This window comes from Myotis yumanensis, unplaced genomic scaffold (genome assembly GCF_028538775.1).
Source record: "Myotis yumanensis isolate MYYU_CA2020_CCGP unplaced genomic scaffold, mMyoYum1.0.hap1 SCAF_1, whole genome shotgun sequence".
Lineage (NCBI taxonomy): Eukaryota > Metazoa > Chordata > Mammalia > Chiroptera > Vespertilionidae > Myotis > Myotis yumanensis.
Window position 1 is genome coordinate 74,326,555 of NW_027223752.1, and position 24,019 is coordinate 74,350,573.

General features: G+C 38.3%; 1 protein-coding gene across 1 annotated transcript in view; it reads right to left on the reverse strand.

Moving 5' to 3' along the window:
- Positions 1–22,933, reverse strand: part of SPRED1 (sprouty related EVH1 domain containing 1) — a 125,453-nt gene extending 102,520 nt beyond the window's left edge. The window contains exon 1 of the mRNA XM_070425299.1: positions 21,782–22,933. Coding sequence (XP_070281400.1) covers positions 21,782–21,813 — 32 coding nt within the window. The 5' untranslated portion in view covers positions 21,814–22,933. The remainder of the gene's footprint in view (positions 1–21,781) is intronic.
- Positions 22,934–24,019: the final 1,086 nt, after the last annotated feature.

The window sequence follows — 24,019 nt, forward strand, 5'->3', positions numbered from 1 at the left end:
ACCAAAGAACCTATCATTTGGTTTAATATCTTGAGGGCAAAGATGCAGATTTTATTAATCTACCCTCTTAACACCTGGAACACAGTAAACCTCATATATAGTCTGGCATATAATAAATGTTCAATAAATGTTTGTTGTAGGTATTTCATTCAGTATCAACATTAATGACTGCCAAACCTACGAGCAATGTAAAATCCAGGAAACGAACTAAATTTGACTAATAAGAAATGCTGCAACATCCTGATCTCCATCTGTTTAGCTGCTTTGTATCAGCCAACCACTCCAACACATATGTGATTGATCCTTTTGTGCCCAGTGCACTGAAACATTTAACTACTGCTAAACCATGCAGCATACATATAATGGATACGAACCAGAAGATTTTTGCCTAGGGAAAAGGCCTAAACACTGTTTTAGAAAACCTAAACACTTTAACATCTGAGGTTAGATAATACTTTACACTTTGGCAAGAAATATGGATAATGAGGTGTTCATTACTGGGTCTAGCACTTTGTCATTCCACAATTATTAAGTAAATAAATTCTCATCTACACTAGAATTATAATTTAAAAGTAATATTTTTGTCTTTAAAAACTCAGTACCTAAAAAGTAAAACAAAAAACATCTTTTCAGCATCTAACAGTTGATAAGCAAAGATGAATGGCTTAATAATGAACTACACTTCAAGGACATTACCTGGAAATGTTAAAGGAAAAATTTTTATTCAGTTCATGGTGTATGTACAAAAGATTATGTGGAGATCAGTATACATTAAAATCCACTCCAGAATTTTTTAATCAACTAATACATTTAAAATATTCTGTTAAAAATAATTCAATTAAAATAGAATTATACAAAGAAATAAAGCATACTACATTGTTTCACATTTTAATAATAGAGAGAAAATGCAAATAATAGCTTATTCTGAAAATAACGAACTGCAAAAGAGAGGAGGTCAAATAATAAAATACTAGAAATGATCTTGAGCCATCTTACTCATTCTAGCAATGAGGAAACAGGTTTTGTAAGAGATTGCTTTTTTCAAGGAAGGACAATCCTTACACACAATAATATAAGGATAGAATAACCAACATTTGCCATCACAAGCACACAAAGGCCAAGAGATTGGTGGGGGAGAAGGAAAGAGAAGAAGAATGCACATTAAAACATACATCAAACATTAGTTAGGGAGGCTGGACTCTGCAGCTTAGCTTGACCAAGTATGAATCCTAACTCTGTCATTTACTAGCTTAACCTTACAGAGTAGTGGTTCTCAACCTTCCTAATGCCGCGACCCTTTAATACAGTTCTTCATTGTTGTGGTGACCCCCAACCATAAAATTATTTTCATTGCTACTTCATAACTGTAATTTTGCTACTGTTATGAATCGTAATGTAAATATCTGATATGCAGGATGTATTTTCATTGTTGCAAATTGAACATAATTAAAGCATAGTGATTAATCACAAAAACAAATTGTAATTATGTGTTTTCCGATGGTCTTAGGCGACCCCTGTGAAAGGGTCGGGGTCACAACCCACAGGTTGAGAACCGCTGTTATAGAGCTTCAATCTTTACATATATAAATGCATGTAAGGATATCTTTCCAAAAGGGTTGTTATGGCAAAAGGGTTGTTACTAATTCATGTAAAGTCTTTAGAACAGTGTCTGGCACACAGCAAACACTGAAAAAATTTTGGCAAAAATCATTATCTGTTATAGAAAATGCAAATCAAGACCCATAAAATACAATTTTATACCCATTCTCTTACACTGCTAGTAGGAGTACAAACTGAAACTATGTTGGGATACAATTTGGCATTATCTTATAAACTCAAAAATTCACAACGTAACTTGAAATCCAACTATTTTACTCCTAAATATATACTCAAGAGCACATTTAGCACATAAGTATCAGAAGCATATTATATTCGATTCCCAGTCAGGGCACATGCCGGGGCTGCAGGCTCGATCTCCAGTAGGAGACATGCGGGAGGCAGCCGATCAATGATTATCTCTCATCACTGATGTTTCTCTCTCTCTAACTCCCTCTCCCTTCTCTGAAATACATAAAAATGTATTTTTTTTTTAAAAAAAAGTACACCCTGCCAAAAATGATACATCTTAGTAATGTATTAAAAAAAATCAAGTTCTAGGAGTTAACATATAATATATTCCTTTTATGGAATTGCAAAATATTTAAACAATGAGACACTGTTTAGGCATACATGTATGTAATTAAACTTTTTTTTTAATAGCAAGAGAATGGTAAGCACACAACTCAGGTTAGAGTAACCTCTGAGAAGTTAAGATAATATGAGAGATGCACATTAGGTAAATGTTAGTCATCATTAAGGTTCTGATTCTTGATTGTACTGTGATGGGGTATTTGCCAAGTAAATAAAATATTAAAATATCAGATTTCCGAGGGCCATACATAGACCAATGAAGGCAGCATGAATCAAGATAAAGATTAATCCAATTCTGTATACCAGAGGGTGTTTTTAATTTTATTCTATTTTATTAGAGTTGACATACAATATTGTATTAATTTTAGGTGTACAACATACTCATTCAACATTTATATACTTACAAAGTATATATATTCCTATGCTGTACATTATATTCTGTGACTTATTTTATAACTGGTACACCGGAGGTGTTTTTGTTTTAAAAAATTGAGAGTTAAGTGTAATCTGTTTTGGAGTGAAGGATTAAATAAGATATTTCATGTTTGACATACAGCATTTTAGCTATCATCCAAAATGTTATGTTTTACTTACAGAATAAAACACATTTAAAAAATTGTAAATCACTTCTCACTCTAAACCAACCTATCTTCCCTTTTAGCCAAAGCAGAAACCTTACCTAAGAGACAGAGACTGCCTCAGCAAACAGAGACTGCACAGCAGGGCTCCTGATTCCCTACCAAGCCAATTCAACTACTACACAACCTGCTTTTGTTTTGATATTTATTGCCTTCGTCAATATTCTGCACTCTATGTGTACCACGTATGTTATCCAAAAAATGTTCCTGAAAGGTTTTAATCACCTCAGTCAATTTAAAAAACAAAACTATCACAATCCATAAATACATAAAAATTTTAATTTAAATTCTTTATTGTTTAAAGTATTACGTAAGTCTCCTTTTTTCCCCATTGACCTCTCCCCAGCTGCCCCCACCCCTCAGCACAAGCCCTCACCACTCCCCCTACCCCCCATCTGTGTCCATTGGTTGATCTCTTATTCCCTCAAATATTGGACAGTCTGTTCGATGCTTCTATGACTCTAGTTCTATTTTTGTTCTTCAGTTTACGTTGTTCATTACATTCCACAAATGAGAGAGATCATTTATTTATCTTTCTCTGACGCTTATTTTGCTTAGCGTAATGCTCTCTAGTTCCATCCATGCTGTTGCAAATAATAAGAATTCCTTCTTTTTTTACAGCAGCGTAGTATTCCATTGTGTAGATGTACCGATTTTTAATCCACTTATCTGCTGATGGGCACTTAGGCCGTTTCCAAATCTTAGCTATGGTTAATTGTGCTGCTATGAACATAGGGATGCACATATCCTTTCTGACTGATGTTTCTGATTTCTTGGGATATATTCCTAGAAGTGGGATCACAGGGTCAAATGGAAGTTCCATTTTTCATTTTTTGAGGAAACGCCATACTGTTTCCCACAATGGCTGCACCAGTCTGCATCCCCACCAGCAGTGCATGAGGGTTCCTTTTTCTCCGCATCCTCGACAGCACTTGTCGTTTGTTGATTTGTTGATGATAGCCATTCTGACAGGTGTGAGATGGTACCTCATTGTTGTTTTGATTTGCATCTCTTGGATGTTAGTGACTGAGCATGTTTTCATATGTCTCTTGGCCTTCTGTATGTCCTCTTTCAAAAAGTGTCTATTTAAGTCCTTTGCCCATTTTTTTTTATTGGATTGTTTCTCTTCCTTCTGTTAAGTTGTATGAGTTCCCTATAAATTTTGGAGATTAAACCCTTATCGGAGATAACATTGGCAAATATGTTCTCCCATGCAGTGGGCTTTCTTGTTGTTTTGTTGATGGTTTCTTTTGCTGCGCAGAAGCTTTTTATTTTGATGTAGTCCCATTTGTTTATTTTCTCCTTAGTTTCCATTGGATCTGTATCGGTAAAGATATTGCTATGACAAATGCCTGCTATTTTGCTGCCTATGGCTTCTTCTAAGATTTTTATGGTTTCCTGTCTTACATTTAAGTCCTTTATCCATTTTAAGTTTATTTTTGTGTATGGTGTAAGTTCATGGTCTAGTTTCATTTATTTGTATGTATCTGTCCAATTTTCCCAACACCATTTATTGAAGAGACTGTCTTAATAATAATAAATTTTAGTACAGTGAAAGTCAAAACAGTATTGGCTTGTGTACAAGAGAATGAGATTGATATTACTCCTTCCCTATTAAACACACACAGACATATATACACACACAAATAAACAACTTAATAAAAATGCAAAAAGTACTGAAAAAGAAATAACTTGTCAATTAAATTTAATGCCATGTCTGTGATAAAAATTATCTTACATACCAGGGCAAGTTCCATACTTTGAAAAAAGCTGCACTACCTCAAGCTAACTCCCTATTAAAAATTTTTGAACTTTCTTCAAAAACTGGCTAGAATTCAAGAATTAGAAACACTCAGGATCTGTGCTATCTAAACAGAAATCACTAGCTGCATGAGGCTATTTCAATTAAAATTTGTTCTTCTGTCCCTCAAGCTATATTTCAAGTACTCATTAGCCAACTAGCCACATATTAGCTACCAGATTGGATAGCACAAACAGAACATTTCCATCATCGCAGAAAGTTCTAATGCAGCGCTGCTTTCAATTGTCAAAGGAATCTAATAAGGCCCAAAGGGTAGCAAATGGTAGTAAGACAAATTTTAACAGGGAAAAAATGTATCTTTCAGTAAAGTAATAAAAACATTTTGAAAGAACTGTGAGAGAATGAATTAAAAGCTGGTAGTAAAAGTATTTTTTTCTTTTTCTACAATTCCTTTATAGTTTGATTTATTTCAAAGGCTGGAGATGCAACTAAGATTGCAATTGAGGAACAAACTTAAAAACTGAGAAAGAAAATTAGGTTAAGAGAGTTGGCCAGGTAGCTCAGTTGGTTAGAGCATCATCTGGAATATGCCAAGGTTGGAGGTTCAATCCCAGGTCAAGGCCCATATAAGAATCAACTAATGAATGCATAAATAAGTGGAAGTGGAACAACAAATTGATGTCTTACTCCCTCTCACCTCTGTTCTAAAATCAATTTTCAAAAAGGTTAAGAATGAAGCCATAACTGAATGCCTATTGCCAAACATTTAGTGCTTACTGTATACCAAACACTGTTTCAACACATGAGCTTATGAAAACTCTTATAATTACCTTACCTTCATTAATAAAGCAATAATGAAACCATGCCCAAATAATGAACAGAATATCAGCAATATGTAGCTTTTTAAAATAAAGGGTCTTGTATAAGAAATTCTCATTTTCCTTCCCCTGATCATTTAAAATTGTTTAGGGCCTCCCCTTTCTGTGCCCTACATGATCTAAACATCCTTGTGAATGTCTTGTTTCCTGCAACCAATATTTTAAAAGGGAATTTTCCAGTCCATCTGATACACCACGCAAATTTTCACTGATTTTAACTATGTAGATAGATGCTTTTCAAAACTTCCCAATTTGTAAATTATATAACCAATGTACGGATTTTACATAACTTCCCAATATGTGGGTTACATAACCTTTTAACTTAGCTAATACTCCTTATACAGATCTTATTTATCTCCCAAACAAGCCTCAAGATTTTAAATCTAAGACCTAGGTTCATTTTCTTCAGATTACTTTCTCTCCCTAAGGTTTTGCTAAAACCTTTCCTTTATCTGTCTGCCTTTGTTTTTTTCATCCTCTAGAAAACCCCCATTTTCCCTATAAGTAAATCAAAATTCTATAGCTAAATCCATTTAATATAAATTTTCATGCAAAAGCAATTTATAAGTGGGAAAAGATTACTGTCTTCATTAACAGAAATGCTCACATATGAAAAGATCTGCTCTAAGTCACATAATTAAATGGCAACATTGAAATGAAATCTGAGTGTCCTTTGCTACACAACACTGCAGATTTCTTAGACTACCAATTAGCATGCCTGTATTTGTTCCAACACAGCTCATTTATTGTTTGTATAAATGTTATGATCGACCTGAAGTTTTTATAGAAACAACAAATTTTAAATTTAATATCCCTTCTATATTTTTGTCTTTAATACTTTTAATCTAAAAAAATACACAAAAGAAAATTTCTTCTACAGGTTATTTCCCATCATCTTCCAAATTTCCTACAGTGTGATTGATTATATTGTTTTTATACTTCAAAAAGTTTATGTTACTCTTTGCTGAATCCATATACTCTTTGCTATTCCTACTTTTTGTTTGAAAATGGCAGCCGCTATAATTACAGTGCACAACCATGCTCTGGTCTCAGGAGCACACCCTGGATGTATCCCAAAGTGTACTCCAGAGAGTACACTTCCAGGAAGGTGCCACATGGGCTATGAGCACATAATGCCTTGACATGTAAATGTGCAAAGATTTTGTGGTTAAAGAGCTCCCCAATTTTTCCTAATATATATAATCAAAAACATTTCAAATTGGAAATACTACTATATTACTGATTAGAATACGATATTCACAATTATCTTTGAAATAGTTTACTAGATTTCAAAATAATTCCATACTTTTTAAAGGCTGCTTTTGGGATGCATTCTCTCCTATCTTTTGAGGCACTTCAGTGAAGAAATCTGCAAAGCAATGGCGCAACACTTCTCTATACTTTAGCCACAGCAACTCAAATCTGAATTCCCCTGCAACTTCTCCTAATTCGACCTTGAAATGCACTCTCCCGAGGATCCTATAACTTTCAGTATTATCTCGTATTTCATGAAATAATAAGCTGAACACAAATGTTATTTTCAGTAGCAATAAGGAGGTACATCTTTAAAAGACAACATCCCATATACTGCACTGTAGTGTAGAATAGATTTTTCACTGCATCTTCACCAGTTATGTTTTTATAGAGAACTGAATGGGAGCACAAAAGTCAACCTATGTCATCGCACAGTAAGTTAAGCTATTTTGTGAAAGGTTGTGTGTGCATTCATACACACACACACACACACACACACACACACACACACACAGTGTCAAAGGGTATAATGTATTCGTTATTGTCACAGTTAAAGATTAAAAGTCACTGTGTTAGGGGGGTCAATTGGGGGAAAAGGAGACATATGTAAAACTTCAGACAATAAAAAAAGTCACTGTTTTAGGACACAGGCTTTGGAGTCTTTACCAGGTATATATTTGTCAATTATTTAACTTTGCTAAGCCTCAGTTTCCTCATCTTCATAAATGGGGGTAATAATGGTAGTAATACAGGGGTGGACAAAAGTAGGTAAATAATACAATAATTAATGAATAAATAGTAATACTATAAACTGTTTCACACACTCACAACTGTAAACCTACTTTTGCCCACCCCGGTATTTAAAATGACTATTATGAAAACTAAATCCATAAAATGATTAAGACAATGTTGGTAATTACTCAAATATTAACTATCACTTAATTATGTACTGGGAGCTATATAAAAAAAATCACAAGTTACTAAAGAACAAAAATGGAATGTAAGAAATATGAGAACAAATTTCATTTATAAATAATCCACAATAAAAAAATTGTTAAATTTTGAAAGTAGCAATTTATATCAAGAATAAAAATAACAACACATACTCTTTGACACAGTTATCTCAATTCTGTAAATTCATCCTAAGCAATAAACTGAACAAAAGACAACAATTATATGTGAAATGATGCTCGTTGCAATGTTATTTATAATAGCAAAGAGCTGGAAACCTGAAGTGTTCACTAAGAAGATAATAGCTATGTAAACTTATGGTACAACTTGATGAAATATTATAGGCATTAAATTAATGATTACTAAAAATCTATGTCTAAGCATAGAAATTATTTATATTAAGTATATCAGGTAAGAAATGAATGATTTTTGTGCATACCCTACTAAAACAAGTAAAATATATACATATGGATCTAGAAGCAACTGAAATTTGTGTTGTTTTTTAATTAACTTCTTTCTTTCCTAGATGTTATTCCCCAAAACAAGCAAACAAAAAGTAGTATGTTAGTCCATTCAGGCTGCTATAACAAAATATTACTGATGGGTAGCTTATAAACAAGAGAAATGTTTACAGTTCTGGGGACTGGGAAGTCCAAGATCAAGATGCCAGCATGGTCAGATTATGGCCTTCTTCCTGGTTCACAGCCAAGGCCTTTCTTTCTCTGTGTCCCTCATAGGGTAAAAGACCCTAGTGATCTATCTGGAGCCTCTTTTTTAAGAAGACACTAATCCCATTCAAGAAGGATCCACCCTCATGATTTAAACACCTCCCAAATGCCCCAGCTCCAAATGCCACCATCTTTGGGGGTAGGATTTAAACATACAAATTTGGGATGGGTGTGAGGGCACAGACATTCAGACCATAGCAGTCAGTTAAAAGGACTGCTCAGTTTCAATTTTCCTCCCACTACACCTAGCCAAATCTGTTTAACACAAGGCAAATACACAAATGACACAACTAGAAGTTAGCCAGTAATTAAAAGCCAAACCAGTGTATGCGGAGGCCTCCTACCCATTATAAAGTTCAGACTCATCTGCAATAGGGTCTACATAACATCAGATACATTCTTTCTCTTTCTGGCTCACTTAGCTAAGTTCGCTCTCTTGAAGGATCAAGACTAGGAAAAACTGCTCAAAAAAAAAACAAAGGTGGTTAGAGGCTAGCTTGTCTCACTCATTCATCTCCTATTTCTCCCTTTCCTTTTAAAAATGATCATAATACAGTTAAAGAATATCTTAATTAGATATACTTATTAAAATTACTTGTTATATGTTAATTTTTATTAAGTTAATTTTGTTTGTTGGCTTGAATAACCCTCTAGAAAAAGTATATACAATCTTTAATCATCATATTTTTTAAATTCCTGATTTATGTTCATGTTATATCTTGATTGAGAATTAACTTCAAATTCATTCCGAACCCTAGTTTCAGTAATTATGTATCTAAGGCAGTTATTTTTTAATTAACAAATTATACAGTTTTACAATAATGAGGGTAAATATCAGGCTAAATTAAAACATAAACAAGTTTTTGCTTTAGTTGTTGATGACTATAAAATGAACTCAAACATAAGCTTACAGACCTTTTAGCTGTCCAAATTAAAGTTAACAGACTAAATCAAGAGCAATGAACTGATTAGCAGATCTTGCCTATTTCACTTATCACTAGGATCCCTATTAATAGATCTAGCCTATTAATAGGAATCCTACTTTGATTACAGTTGCAAAAAATTACCTAAATCTTCAATAAGCTTAAAAAAACCTTCTTCTCCCTTCTCTCCCATGAAAGTAGATTTTTGCTCTCCATACAATATTTGAAAGCTCCTGCATTCAACTGAGAAAGATGACTTATACTTTCAAAATGTGCTCAGGTGTTAAAATTGTTTTCATTAACAAGCTCTAGAAATATTCTCCTTTTATAACTAAATAGTTGTTTTAAATACCAAACAAACAAAAAGACTGGCTAGAGCTAGTTCTTTGCCTAACACTTATTATATTCTCTTTACTCAATCTTTGCTCAGAACATGGAAGAAAATATTCACAATATAGATTTATATTATTTTCTGCTTATTGGAATTATTAGTTTCTAAGTCTTTCTGAAAAGTTGCTTTTCAACATTTATAGTGAAATACAAATTTTCCAGGAGTTCAAATCCTTTCTAAAAAGTAACCCTACCAGTAATGGCCAGGTAGCTCAGTTATTTAGTGTTGTCCAAGTACACCAAAGTTCTGGGTTCATCCAGTCAGGGTATAAGAAGCAACCAATGAATGCATAGATAAAGTGGAACAACAAAAATTAATGTCTCTGTCTCTCTAAAATCAATAAATTTTTTTTTTTAAAGTAACCCTACATACAATTCAGGCTAAGTGAAAGTAAGCACCCATTATTTCATGAACCTTTCTTCTCAAGAATTAAAAAGTTCTTTTTAATATTCTCTTAACTCATAAAAAAATAATACCAAGGGAGGGGGATGTTACATTTATCTTAACATCTCTCTTAAGTACTGACACATTTCCCTGGTTTTACAGATGGAGAATCAAGCACAAAGACAGGTTATGTGATTTGTCAAGGTCTTAATGCAATAGTCAGCAGTAACTGCAGGATCATGTTAATTGTGAACACCAAGTTGTAGTTATTTAATTAGTGAATTTTGTTTTGAAAAGGCCTTTCTAACTATTTAGATTGGAGTACCCAAAGAATACAAAACCTTCTGTCAAAGACAATATAATTTATTTGGATAAAGTCAACATCTTGGTTAGTCTTTCAGAAACCTTAAAGTTCCTAATTAAAATCCAAATTTGGGTAATTCATTTACATGTCTATCCTCCCTTCCACTTTCTAATTCCCACCATCTTTCATCCCTGATAGGGCCATTATTACATGCGATCCTAACATTCCTAATATTCTCAACTCCTCTCAGGTAAGCCCTTCCCTTTTCTTATCCTCCCCCCTGACACCTTCTTCAACCTCCAATTCCAAAATCCGTATTCCTGTCTCTTTAAATTGTAGAGGCAGATGTCAGCATTCATACTCCCACTCTAAGCTGCTCATCCCACACTCACATTAAATACATTGGCCTTGGCTCAGGATTCCTCTCCACCTCAACTCCTAATACCAACCCAGAAACTTGAACAGCCACATTGTTGACCTTTTAAAACATCCTAGCAGATCCTGGCTCCTCTACTCCTACAACCTGTTTTTACTTTAATCTTCCCTCACATGTCAGCATTCTTGAGCCTGTGTTCTCTGATCAAAATCTAACTTTCAATTTGTCCCACTTTCACTCTGTGTCCATTAACTTCATCAAAACTTCCAGTCCCTCAAATCAGCTGTCAATTCTGTGTCTACCTATCACTTCAAGCTTAATTTCTTGTTTAAAATCGAGGTATAAATATCACATTGCATTTTGAATCTCATCTCTGCCACTTACTTCCTTGTGTGGCTGTGGGCAAGTTACTAAACTTCTCTTAAACCTCAGTTATCTCTATCTGTAACTATGGATAATACTTAGCTCACATGGTCCTTAGAAGGAGTAAATCTAGCATTCCATCTGACAAGCAGTAAAACAGTTTGATAGGCTCCGCTTTCCTAGGCCTTCCTCTATCAATTGCCCATCTTCCTTAACTCTTTTTTTTCTTTCTCTGCATAACTGACATCACCTCATTTAACAAACAATCTCAACTCCCAGCTTCCCCCTAAATGAGTATAATCTTACTCTTTGCCGTCTCCATTTCATCACTTCCCATTTTAACACTTTCTCTCTGAACTTTCCTACCTCTCAAGACTTTTCTGTCTTTTAGTGTCTCTTCTTACTCTCCCTTAAAAACACTGCTGTTGCCTGGCCCGTGTGGCTCAATGGGTGAACATCGACCTATGAACCAGAAGGTCATGGTTTGATTCCAGGTCAGGGCACATGCGCGGGTTGCAGGCTCAGTCCCCAGTAGGGGGCATGCAAGACACAGCAGATCAGTGATTCTCTCTCATCATTGATGTTTCTATCTCTCTCTCCCTCTCCCTTCCTCTCTAAAATCAATTAAAAATATATTTTAAAAAACAAACTGCTGTTTCTAACTATTCAACTTCCCATTTCTACTTAATGTTATCCTTGGGCAATTTTCCACTAGCTTCAACTATTACATATGCTGAATAAGTTACCTCTAACTCTGCCCTCTTAACATTCTTTGGGCACCAAACCTATCATTTAAATCACCTTATGGGGTATTTCATACCTTGATACCTAGTAGGCACCCACAAATTAAAAAATATCAAAATGGCGTTATTTTCCCCTTAAAAATCGTCTCTTCCTCTTCCCACTTCATTTAAAAGCATCACAGCCACCCAAATTTAAAATGTTGAAATCATCCCACACTCATCCTACTTCCTTCACATCCAGTCACATAATCACACTGGAAATCTATACTGCCTTACAAATTCATCCTCAAGAGTTCCAAATGAACTATTCCCAGCTGTTCTTTACCTTGATCAGTATTACATCTTCCTCCTCGAGAGTTCATTTTCTTTTCCTTTCTTTTCCCTCTAATCACCTGTACAAAGGAACCCTAGTATTCATCTTTCTACACAAATCTGACATCACTTCCTCACTTAAAATAATGTTCCCCACTGTCTACATGATAAAGACTTAAGCTGGTGCCTTTCATTATTATCCTTACTGACCTAAGAGTTGTGGTGAAGAGGGAGGGAAGCTCAAAGAACAAATTTTCTTCAAATGCTTAGACTTTATCTGAAAAATTTATGGGAATTCTGTTCAAAATTAATGTAATTAACAGACTGAACAGTTAAATAAATTTCTCTCAACTTTTCAAAAGAAGTTTTGAAAAAGCTTCCAGGAGCTTCTGTCACATTTATCTTGTGGCCCTCAGGCTCCAGACCTAGCCATCACCTTTGCTCCAAGATTGCTGATACATAGTTAAGCACAAATCTATGCTTACAATCTGGCCACCAACACCTTGTAATCTACCTCCCATTACTCCTCCAAACATGTTTATCCAAAAAGCTATTGCTTTTCTTCAAACCTTCTGTGCTTGCTTTTGTTTTACCCTCTCCCCACCCCACTTCTTGGAATACTTTTCCCCTTTCCATCTCATCTCTAGGTGACTCCTAAAATGCCTCTTCTTTTCTGAAAACTTCCTTCACACATAACTCTCACCCTGCCATCCACCTCCAGAAAGAATCACTTTCTCCTACAGCCTTGAATAACTTCATAAGCAGAGCACTCATCACATTTCAGAGGGATCTAGTTCCCCTGTTGGAAAGTGAAAGCAGTTATCAGGTTTTACTTATCTTTGTATCTCCAAGGCTAAGGAAAAGTCAAATGCCTAGTAGGCACTCAAATGTCACTGATCTGAAATTCTTGAAGAAAAAGTTACTAATGAAATCTGTCCTGAAAAACTGTTAAGAAATCCATATATACAATTCAGCAACTAAAATTTTGAAATGCTTTCACATATTATTAATGGGGCAAATCCAGAATTGATCCCGAATTCCAATCTCAAAATATCAATGTAATTAACAATAAGATAGCAAAAATAAAAAAGTTTGGTAACTTTATGCCAAAGTTACTAAAACATTCTAATGTGGTGAAAGTTATGACAACTTTATAAAAATGGCATCAGAAAAGTCATGATTCACTAAATTTCTGGTAATCCTATCACAGGACACCAATATAGAGAAGCCATTAGCAAAAAACAGTCGGAGAAAGATAAATATCACACGATCTCACTCATTTGTGGAATATAATGAACAACATAAACTGATGAACAAAAATAGATCCAGAGACAGAGAAGCATCGAACAGACTGTCAAACTTAGGAGGGAAGATTGTGGGGATGGGGCGCGGCGGGGGGTCAGACCTTCAAATCTAGGAGGGAAGGTGAGTGGGGGGCGGGGGGGGGGGGGGCCGAGATCAACCAAAGGACTTGTATGCATGCATATAAGCATAACCAATGGACACAGACACTAGGGGGGTGAGGGCATGTGCTGGGGGGTGGGAGCGGCCGGGGAGAGGTCAATGGGGGAAAAGGAGACACATGTAATACTTTAAACAATAAAAAATTAAAAGCAAAAACAAATACCATGTACTTGTGAACGTAATCTCTAAACATGTGAATAAACAAATGAGATGTGTTCAATCATAAACAATACTATCATTAAATACAATCAGCAAAAAAACAATTGCATTCTACAGTCTAAGTCATAAAGGCCTTTATCTAAATTATAATCAGTTATAAAACTGATTAGATTAAATGTTATTTCCAATCACTGTTGAATTTACTAAAGCTTATTCTTTGTACTCTAAATGTACAAAGAAAATGCCTTCCAAGATGATTCAAAAATTTCAGATACAAGGAAATCTTTACTAATCAATTCTATATATATATAAGTAACAGCAATGCTATATTCAATGTGGTTCAGAAATACAAAGAAAATCACTTAGGATTCTAGAATTACTGAACTAAAAGAAATACTAAAGATCAAATCCAACACTCTCATTTTAAATCAGAAAAATTAAGTCTTAAATTCTAGGGAGCAGAAATAATGTAAATCTATATTTATGAATATTTATATTATAAATCTATAAATTATGAACATTTACTTGCATATTATGGGCAGAGATGGAATGACAGTATTACCTTTCTGGCACTTATTAAAACTATCATTTCTCTCCTTTAATATTCAAATGTGATAAACTACATGGATTTTGTTAGGTTTTCCTTTCTTGCAATCTACAGATAATCCCAGTTTGATTGTGAGGCTGTTTTGTGTTTAGTTCACTGAATTGGGTTTAATTTGCTACTTCTTAAAAATTCTCAGCCATTATCTCTGACTATTTCCTCTCCTCCATTATCTCTTCTTTTGGAACTGTTGAACTTGTATGTTGAACTTGTTTATCTTATCCTTCATGTTTCTTAATCTTCCCATTTTATATCCATATCTTTGGGTTCAGCCTTCTATAGCAGGAGATTTTTTAAAAATATGTTTTCATTGGTTTTAGAGAAAAGAAGGGAGAGAGAAAGAAACATGGATGGGCTGCCTCCTGCACGCCCCCTACTAGGAATGGAGCACAAAAGCTGAGCATGTGCCCTGAGGGGAATCTAAAGGGCAATCTTTCAGTGCATGGGAGGATGCTCAACCAGCTGAGCTACACTGGCCAGGGCTATAGCAGATCTTAAACCTTTTGTGCCATGGACCTCTTTGTCAGTCTAAGGAAGCCTATGGCCCCCTTCTCAGAACAACATTAAAGGCTTAAAACAAAATGCATAGGATTACAAAAGAAATCAATTACATTGACATAACTATCAAAATATTTTAAATTTTGAAATAGCAATACAAAATACATGTGCTTCTTTTATTAACATATTAAAATATAAGCTCTAGCAATAGTTTAATTAACTATAATAATTTCAAACTAGTGACTATAATAAGTGCTATTTCAAGATACCTATTAACGCCTGGACACCTGGGGGTGAGGGCATGAGTGGGGGGATAAGAGGGCAATGGGGCAATAAGGGCACATATGTAATACCTTAATCAATAAAGAAAAAAATAAAATAAAAATGACATTTTAAAAAATCTGACTTCTATTGCCATTATAAGTGAATTATATCCTTTTAAAAATAAATAATGTTGAAGTCCAAAACCCTAGTACCCCAGAAAATTATCTTGTTTGGAAACAGGGTTGTTGTAGAATGCTAAGAGGAAGTCATACTGGAGTAGGATGGGCTCCTAATCCAATATGACTAGTGTCCTTATAAAAGGGCCATGTGGCCCTAGCTGGTTTGCTCAGTGGATAGAGTGTTGGCCTCTAGACTGAAGGTTCCCGGGTTCAATTCTGGTCAAGAGGACATGCCCAGGTTGTGGGCTCGATCCCTGGTTGGGGCCATGCAGGAGGCAGCCAATTAATGATTCTCTCTCATCATTGATGTTTCTATTTCTCTCCCCCTTCCTCTCTGATATAAAAAATATATATATTTAAAAAAGGAGGGGCGGGGGGGGGGGGGGGCATGTGAAGACAGAGATACACAGAGAGAGCACCATGTGATGATGAAAGCAGATTATGAAATTAGGCAGCTGCAAGCCAAGGAATGCCGAAGTTGCCATCAACCACATTAGGGAAGAGGCAAAGATGGATTCACCCATTGATTTCAGAGCATGGCCCTGCCAACACCTTGATTTTGAACTTCTAACCTCCAGAACTGAGACAATAAATTTCTGTTGTTTTAAGCCGCCTAGTTTGTGATACTTTATTATGACAGCCCTAGGGAACTAATACAATTGCTGTCACAAGTACTTCTAATTCTGCTATGATTTGTTGGTATTTCCTTCAACCATGAATGTAAACAAGGTTCGGTTAGAGATTGGTAGTCTGAATTCTAAGAACTCGATGTCTCAAGCAATTTAACACCTTAGTCTAAGAGCCATTACTAATGAACTATATTTTAACAAAAATAATAAACTATGTTTAACACGTTAAGCACCCAGTCACCAGTGATTAACACTATACTTTCCGTCCAGAAGACAAAACAGGCTGGGCACTTAACGTGTTAAACAAAAATACATCTTTTTCTTTTTCTTTTCTTTTTTTTTTTCATTTAAAACTACTCTGTTTGCCACAAAAATCAACATGTTAGGAGTTTGTAATGACAATAGTTCAGGACTCTAAAATGAGATTCTGCTATGACACAAATTTGTCATAAACAGCAAACTAAATCTCAATATTAAAAAATAAGGCCCTGGCAGGATAGCTCAGTTGGTTAGTGCACAACACTGTCCCCGTACACCATGGTTGCAAGTTCAATCTCAGGTTAGGGCACAAACAAGAAGCAACCAATGAATGCATCAGTAAGTGGTTACAATAAAGCGATGTCTCTCTCTTTCTCTTAAACGCGTGTGTGTGTGTGTGTGTGTGTGTGTGTTTGTGTGTGTGTATATGCCTAAGCAACCAAACGACCGGTCAACCAGTCGCTATGACACACACTGACCACCAGAGGGCAGACACTCAACACAGAATCTGCCCCCTGGTGGTCAGTGTGCTCCCACAGCCAAGCTCCTGCGGCCGGCCAACCTCTTCCCTCCCCTGCTTCCCCGCCAGCTGGCCCACCGTGATCGGGACTGGGTGAGACGGACCCCAATTGGCCCCGATCGCCAGCCAGGCCGAGGGACACCCTCCCAACCTGTGCACGAATTCGTGCACTGGGCCTCTAGTCAGTCAATAAAAAAATTTAAAAATAAAAAATTTCATTATCTGCATTAGCTCCTTAAATGAATTAAATTACCTCTTAGTATTAAATTAACACGATTTGTATGAATAAGCAAATGAAAAGACTTAATTTGTTGGCACCTCTTGGACAATTAAAACACAAGGGTTGGTACCTTGTTAGTAAAAGTCTTCCTTTTAGAAATACTCAAGTTGGTATTTAAACCCAATAGCCTTAAAAGGAGGCTTAAAAAGGGCATTAAAAAGTTCTCCATCTGTGATGTATATATATTATCAAAGACACAGGGTTATTAAAAGCCCAAAATAAAATCTTAAAAGATTCTCAACATATTAATTGTTTCCAAAATTTTTATCTTGGTTCATCAAAATTCATGCTTTTAATTCATCACCCTACCAGATCTCTACTAGAAGTCTTTCTTTCATTTGCTTCAATATTTCACAAACAACATAATAAAATTAATTAACAAATTTGTACGTTACAAGGCTAGTGACTTGCAGTATTTCTACCACCATATTACTTTAGGGTGATTTAGCACAGGAAGGGACCATAATAATGCTCAGTTCAAATACCTTGATTTACAAGTGAGCAAACTGAGGCCCACAGAAGCTGTCACTTGCCCAGAATCACAGAAAAAATTAGTGACAGTTAGGACAGCATTGCATCACCCAGTTCCAAGTCCAATGTTCTTTACACTATACCCTACTACATAAAGGTTGGTAATGGTTAAATAAATGATCTGCAGATGACTTTTGTATGATCACATATATTGTAATTTTATTTATTTTATTATATAGTATTTTGTTTTAGTCCAGTTGTCCAAAAACAACCTCACAAGTTTTTTGTTTTTTCAAATATCAATTTTATTTTACCATCCAGCACCTTTTAAAAATAGGCACAAGATCTCATTTCCTCATTCAATTTGGCAAAAATTGCCCTAGCCAGGTGGCCCAGGTGGTTGGAGAAATATCCCATATAGCGGGTTAGATTCCCAGTCAGGGCACATACCTAGGTTGCTGGCTGGGTCCAGGTAGGTATGAGAGGCAACCAATGTATATTCCTCTCTCACATCTTTCTCTCTCTTCCTTTTTTTTCTGTATCTCTCTTTCTCTTTCTCTCTCTCTCTCTCTCTCTCAAAATCAATAAAAAAAATCCTTAGGTGAGAATTTTTTTTTAATGGCAAAAATTTATTTCTAAGAGAACTGGACAGACATTTCAAGGTATAAGCACTCTGATACACGGAGTTATTCTTTTCTAGAGGGCAATTTGGCAGGAATAAAAAAATTTTTAACTTACATCTTTTAACCCCATTCCTAGACTATCTCAAGGAAAAAGTAATATATTTGAATACAGACAGAACTCAGGATCAAATGCAACACTGTTTAGAAATATCCAAAAATAGTAGACTGATTAAAACTAATGTATGTAGCCATTAAAATTATATTCTAGAATGTAATGACACAGAAAAATATTCACAATATATTAAGTTATAATAGTATCCACTACGCAATTCCATTTCTGCTGAAAATAGATGCATATACATAAATTATATAATACATGAGTAAAGCATTTATCACAGTTCTTGGAACATGGTAAAAAAATTCAGTAAGTGAATATGCTTTATGCATATCATAGGAAAAGTGTGTTTATATATAAAATATTAAGACATTATATTAGTAGTAGAATTGCAAATACATTATTTTTTCACTTTCAAGACCATTTTGTACATTATCTGAAATAAACTAATACTCCTGCATGGAACGAATTATTTTTTTAAACTGCACTTTTAACTCAGTTCCAGTTCCTACTAAAGTTGAAGAAAAGCAGAATTTTACCAACCCTTCCCAAAATCTGATATTGCATAAGACAAAGTCTTACACATAGTAGATCCTTCACTAATTCTTAATTCAATATATATCCACAATCAACCTGAGAGCTAACTATCTCTCTATACATAACTCTTATTTCAAATAATAAAGCACATAATAGAGGATTTCAACATGAGGCCACAAAGGCCGTACTGTATTTTACTACAATGGCTAGAAAAGATTAAGGTTTCTCAAGATATTGGTGATTTTCACTTTTTTTCTACACTTGATCTTAGCCGAAAGGCCTAGAAACGATTACTTTTTTTTTTCTAACGGTTGAAATTAGGTGTAAAAACATTCCAATGTTAAAAGTAATCTCTACTGTAATTAAATTTCTGTTAATTGAGACTGAAAAAAACTGAGGAAAGAAAAAATATACATAAGGATTTTATAAATAAATTCCACATTACAAGGCAGTTTTAAACTATGTTAAACCTTCAAGGGCATCGGCCATTATATATTTCTTGTATCTTCATAATATATATATGGTTAAATAATAAGTTGCCATTTCAAAACATTACTTTATATATTAAAGATGAGATATATAAATTACCAGAATAAAAGCTACGTTCCAAACAAGTTTACTGTGGTTTATCTAATGCACAGTGTTGGCCCTAATAAAACTGATTGCCAGATGAACACATCACTTTTTAATATTAAAAAAAAAAGTAAGTAAAATCCCAAGAGCTTGTTCCCATGAAGAGTTAAGATCTAATAGCAAAATATTATATGCTAAAATATTAATTTTGTCCTACAAAAAATAGCTTAACAAATCCCCTAGGGGAATAATATTAATAAAGCAGGATATATCTGTGAAAACAGAATTCCAAAAATATGGGTGTGTGAGGTTATTTCCAAGTTGTCCCACATTAAGTACATTTAAAATTTAAGAGAGAGAGAGAAAGAGAGAGAAGCAACCTTCTCAGTAAAAATTGCCATTTTGTGTTTCAAATATCAACATCTTTGGGATTAAGCCACTGGAAATATTTACTCATTTTTCGTGTAACAGCAAAATCATCCACTGACATCACTACACCAAAAACTTGCTCTGAATTTGTTCATGGCAAGTATTACAGAAAGAGACATTTAGAAACTATTATACACGTGTGTCAATCCACATCCCCTCATTTGCTTTTCTATTAGCTGAGGCATTAAATATTTCACTCTAAATATGGTAATTAGTCTTTTCCTATCCCTAAAATGAACTTGACATGTTGATCCAAGCTTTCTGAAGAGTCACAAAAAATATCGTCATTCTGTTCAGAATTTCCAGCAGTTATTCTCCTAACTAGGCGTTATCTGAGATACAGTACTTCTTGATCTCGCTCAAAGTAGGTCTAATCTGCGGAAGGCAGTGAGACAGTGTACTGCACTGTGAATGGACAGCCAGGTATTTTATGAATGGAGGCGATCACGTGATCCCAGCACCTCCCCGAACTGATATTTCCCACATAACTGTGTCAACATTCTGAGAACAGGGGTAGTTGTTTGTGTGTGCGTATGTTTTAGCATTTAACCTAAAACTTCGAATTTTCCTTACTTCCTAAACTCAAAAATCTACGTGAAGACAATCAAGCTTCGAATTTTTTTCTTGGGAAATCCTTTCAAGATGTCCAAGGTGATGGATGTTTAATTATTTTTTTATGAATGAAGAGTGTGCTATGCAAATGAGGGCGATTCACAAAAAAAAGAGAGAACATGGCGGCCACTTCTGCTTCCCGACCGCACTGACACTGCAGCAATCTACCTTCTCCCACACCCGCTCATCGGAAGAGTGTGCTGGGGGGAGGGAGGGGAAGGAAAAACGCTGCTTGGCATTTCTCAAGCTATTTTATGTTAAACAGGCCTAGGCTTTGGACTTTTATTAAAGTTCTCTCAAAAGAGGTCTGACTCGAGGAATGCACTTTATTTAAAGGAATGCATCCTAGGACTAGCCGTAACTCACTTAACTCTTTCCAACCCTCAAAAGATAAACAACATTTGAATTACAAGAAAACGGAAGCTAATATCCTGCATGAAATTAAATCCAGTCTCAACAGAAAACTGTCAGCGCACCAACACTTCTCCAAGCAGCTGTTACATTAAAGCAAAATATTGTAAAAGGCAAAGTATTTCGCTTGAAAAACAGAAGGACAGCCCACATAAATAAAAAACTTTAACCAGGCTGCTCTAGAAGTTCATCAATGAAGTCATCAACATATTCAGCAATGTAAGTAGTGTTAAACCAACGTAAAAGGTGTATTTTAACATAGCTGAAGAACAAAAAATTACCATTCGAAATTCTTCTATGCACCTGATAAACACATGTCCAAGGTTCGCAAAGGCAAAATAGAATGGTTCAACAACTCCCACACTCCAGGCGTCCATAATCCCATTAAATTCTAAACATGTCCCCCTGGCCCCATTTTTTACAAGAATCTTACAGGTCATAAGTTTAAAAAAGGAGGGGAGGGGGCAGAGGCTTAATCTGTATTTAAGAGTCACTGACTCATCGAATTAAGATTCAAGAGCAGTTTGCTGCAGGAGGTGCTCCCACTCATTCGTTTCCAAGTGAAATAGCTATAAAGGAAACAGGATGGATATTCGGGGTATGTTGATTGGCACGCTCCCGTGAAAAAGGACAGGCCAAAGGTCTTCCAGGCAAAGGGGTCATTTCTACCCTGCCTGCATCCATCCACCCACACCACTCGATCTCCCGGACATAAAACTGCCATCCAACCCCAACCCTCAATACCCTTCCCCAGAAGGAAGCAACTAAATGGGGGTGGGGGTGAGGGAGCGAGAGCTGCCATGAAATTAAATGGCTCAAGAAATCAAATATTATCTGCAGAACAAGATGCACCGAACTCTCCAGGGCTGCAAGCTTTCGGGCGCCCAAGTCTTGGAGGGGTGTGGGGGGCGGCGGAGGAAGGGTAGGGGGTAGTAATCAAGATCAATGAGGCGCTTACTCGTTGTCAGAAGTCGCCGTCTCCTCGCTCATCTTTCCCTCACCGTGATCCGATCTGGAGATGGAGGCGCAACAGCAGGAGGAGCAGCAGGAGCACCGAGGGACCGGAGGCAGCGACGGCCGGGGGGGCGCGCGGGCAGCAGCTCAGGGGCCTCACCATGGTGGACGCCTCACCCGGAGCGGGGCCCCCCCAGCCGGGAACCCCGGCCGCCCCCGCAGGGGGGTGGCGGCGGCAACCTCCGCCGTGGCGACCCCAGCCTCGTCCCTCGCCGCAGCGCCCAGCCAGGAGGTCCGAGGAGGCCGGGGAGGTGTGCGGAGGGGAGAAAAGGAAGGGGGGCTGCAAAGGGCGCCTGGAGAGCGGCTGCTCCCGCCACGGAGCGGCGAGCAGCGGGGTCCGGCCAGCCAGGCGCGGGCGGGCGGGCGGGCGGCGGCGAAGCCGGAGCACAGGCGGCGCTGCCCTCAGAGATGCGGCGAGGAGGAAGCAGAGCTCCGCTCGGCGGGGGCCGGCGCGGGGGTGCCGAAGCCAGGCTCCGGGCGGCGGCGGCGCGGTCCTACCGGAGCCCACCCCACCATCTCCCGCCCGGCTGCCGGCACCCGCTCAGCCCCCGGCAGCGAGCGGGGCGGTCCTCAAGAACGAGCACCACCGGGCGCGGGGCCTCGCGGCGGCGGATTCCTCCAGACACGCTCCAGCCGGGACGGCTCCGGAGGGGGGAGAGGGGGCGGCGGGGAGCGCGTGAGGCGGGGGCAGGCGGCCGATCGCCCCCGCCCGGGCCGGCGAAGAGCGGGCGCTCCCGCGGGGGGCAGGGTCCCGAGAAGCAGCTGGAGAGCGAGGAGCGCGGCCGCAGGTCCCCCGGCAGCCGGTGTCCAGCAGCCGCTCGGCGGGCCAACTCCTCACCTCCGCACACCCGCCGGAGGGGAGCCGCGAGGGGGGCGGCGGAAGCGCTCACGCCGCCCGCTCCTTCCGCCGTCGCCGCTGCCCGAACCCGGGGCGCCCGCCGGAGGAGGCGAAGTAGTCCCTGGCGACTTCTCCCGGCCGCTGGCTTCCCCCGGGGAGCAGAGTGAGCACGGGCCGGGGGTGGGCAGAGCGGGACGCCCGAGCTGTGAGGGTGTGTGGGGAGGAGGACCCAGAGCTGCGGCCCCGGAGCGAATCACTGCAACTCGAAGTCGTGTGCAGCATAGCAAGTTTCAGGAAAGTAGTCCCCTCCTCCCTTCATTTCCCAAATCGGAGGGAGGCGGAGGGATACGCCAGGCACCGAGCTCGGTGTGCGTGCGCGCGCTCCAAACTCTTGGCACGCCGCGAAAGGGGGCGGGGGTGTGAGCTGCACCGGGAGCTGCTGGGGAGGCTGCATTGTTGCGGCAGCGGTCCTCCCGGTCACTCGTTTTGGAATATTTGAACGAAGGAGCTAGAATGACTGTGCCTTAGGAGGACCGGGGAGGCTACTCTGTTCTGCCGCGTGTGTTCTCCTTGCAGAGCAAAGAATGGAGCTGGCATGAGTTCATCTTTGGTTGGTGGGGGTTAGAAGAGGGACTGTACAAAGAGAGCTCCGCCTGCTGTCCTCCGCTTGCATCGCTGCAGTGTCCTAGCTGCATGCACAACGGGTGTGTGTGTGTGTGTGTGTGTGTGTACGTACGCGCGTGTGTGTTAGAGAAAGAGTTGTTTTTAATGCCTCGGATTCTTACTGCTCAAAGGGGTATGCCGTGCAGGGCATTCATCTCCGAGCGCTAGAGTGGCTGTTAATGGAGAACGACTTCCATTGAAGCCCAGGGTAGGCGTGTTACATGAATCTGGCGCAGCCAGAAGCACAGGAAATAACTCCCGCTGTGAGTGAGGTTGCATAACTGCAGCTCAGAAGATGCCGCTGTGGCATCAACTGCTCTGAATGGAGGCGGAACGAGAGTTGAATGGGCAGCTGTCACGTTTGCATTATTAGAGGACAAAGTATGCATTCGTCTCAAAAGGTGTTTGCACAGAAACCTGCTGGGGTTGCGGGTTTGGAGTATGGGGTCTCCTGAATCCGAGGACTCTAAGCCCCTGGCTCCGCAAATTCTATTATCTCTTCTCTCTAGAAAGCCAGCCTCTAGAGGATCTGGCCTGGGGGACTGAGTCCCAAGCGCTCCAGCTTTTCTGACGCATCTCCCTAGGTAATCGGTCTAGCGCTGTGCGCAATGTTTTTCTCTTCATTCTCAAGTTTGTGCGACCTGGTGATGAAGGTTGCTGCTCCTGCCACCTTGAGGGGTA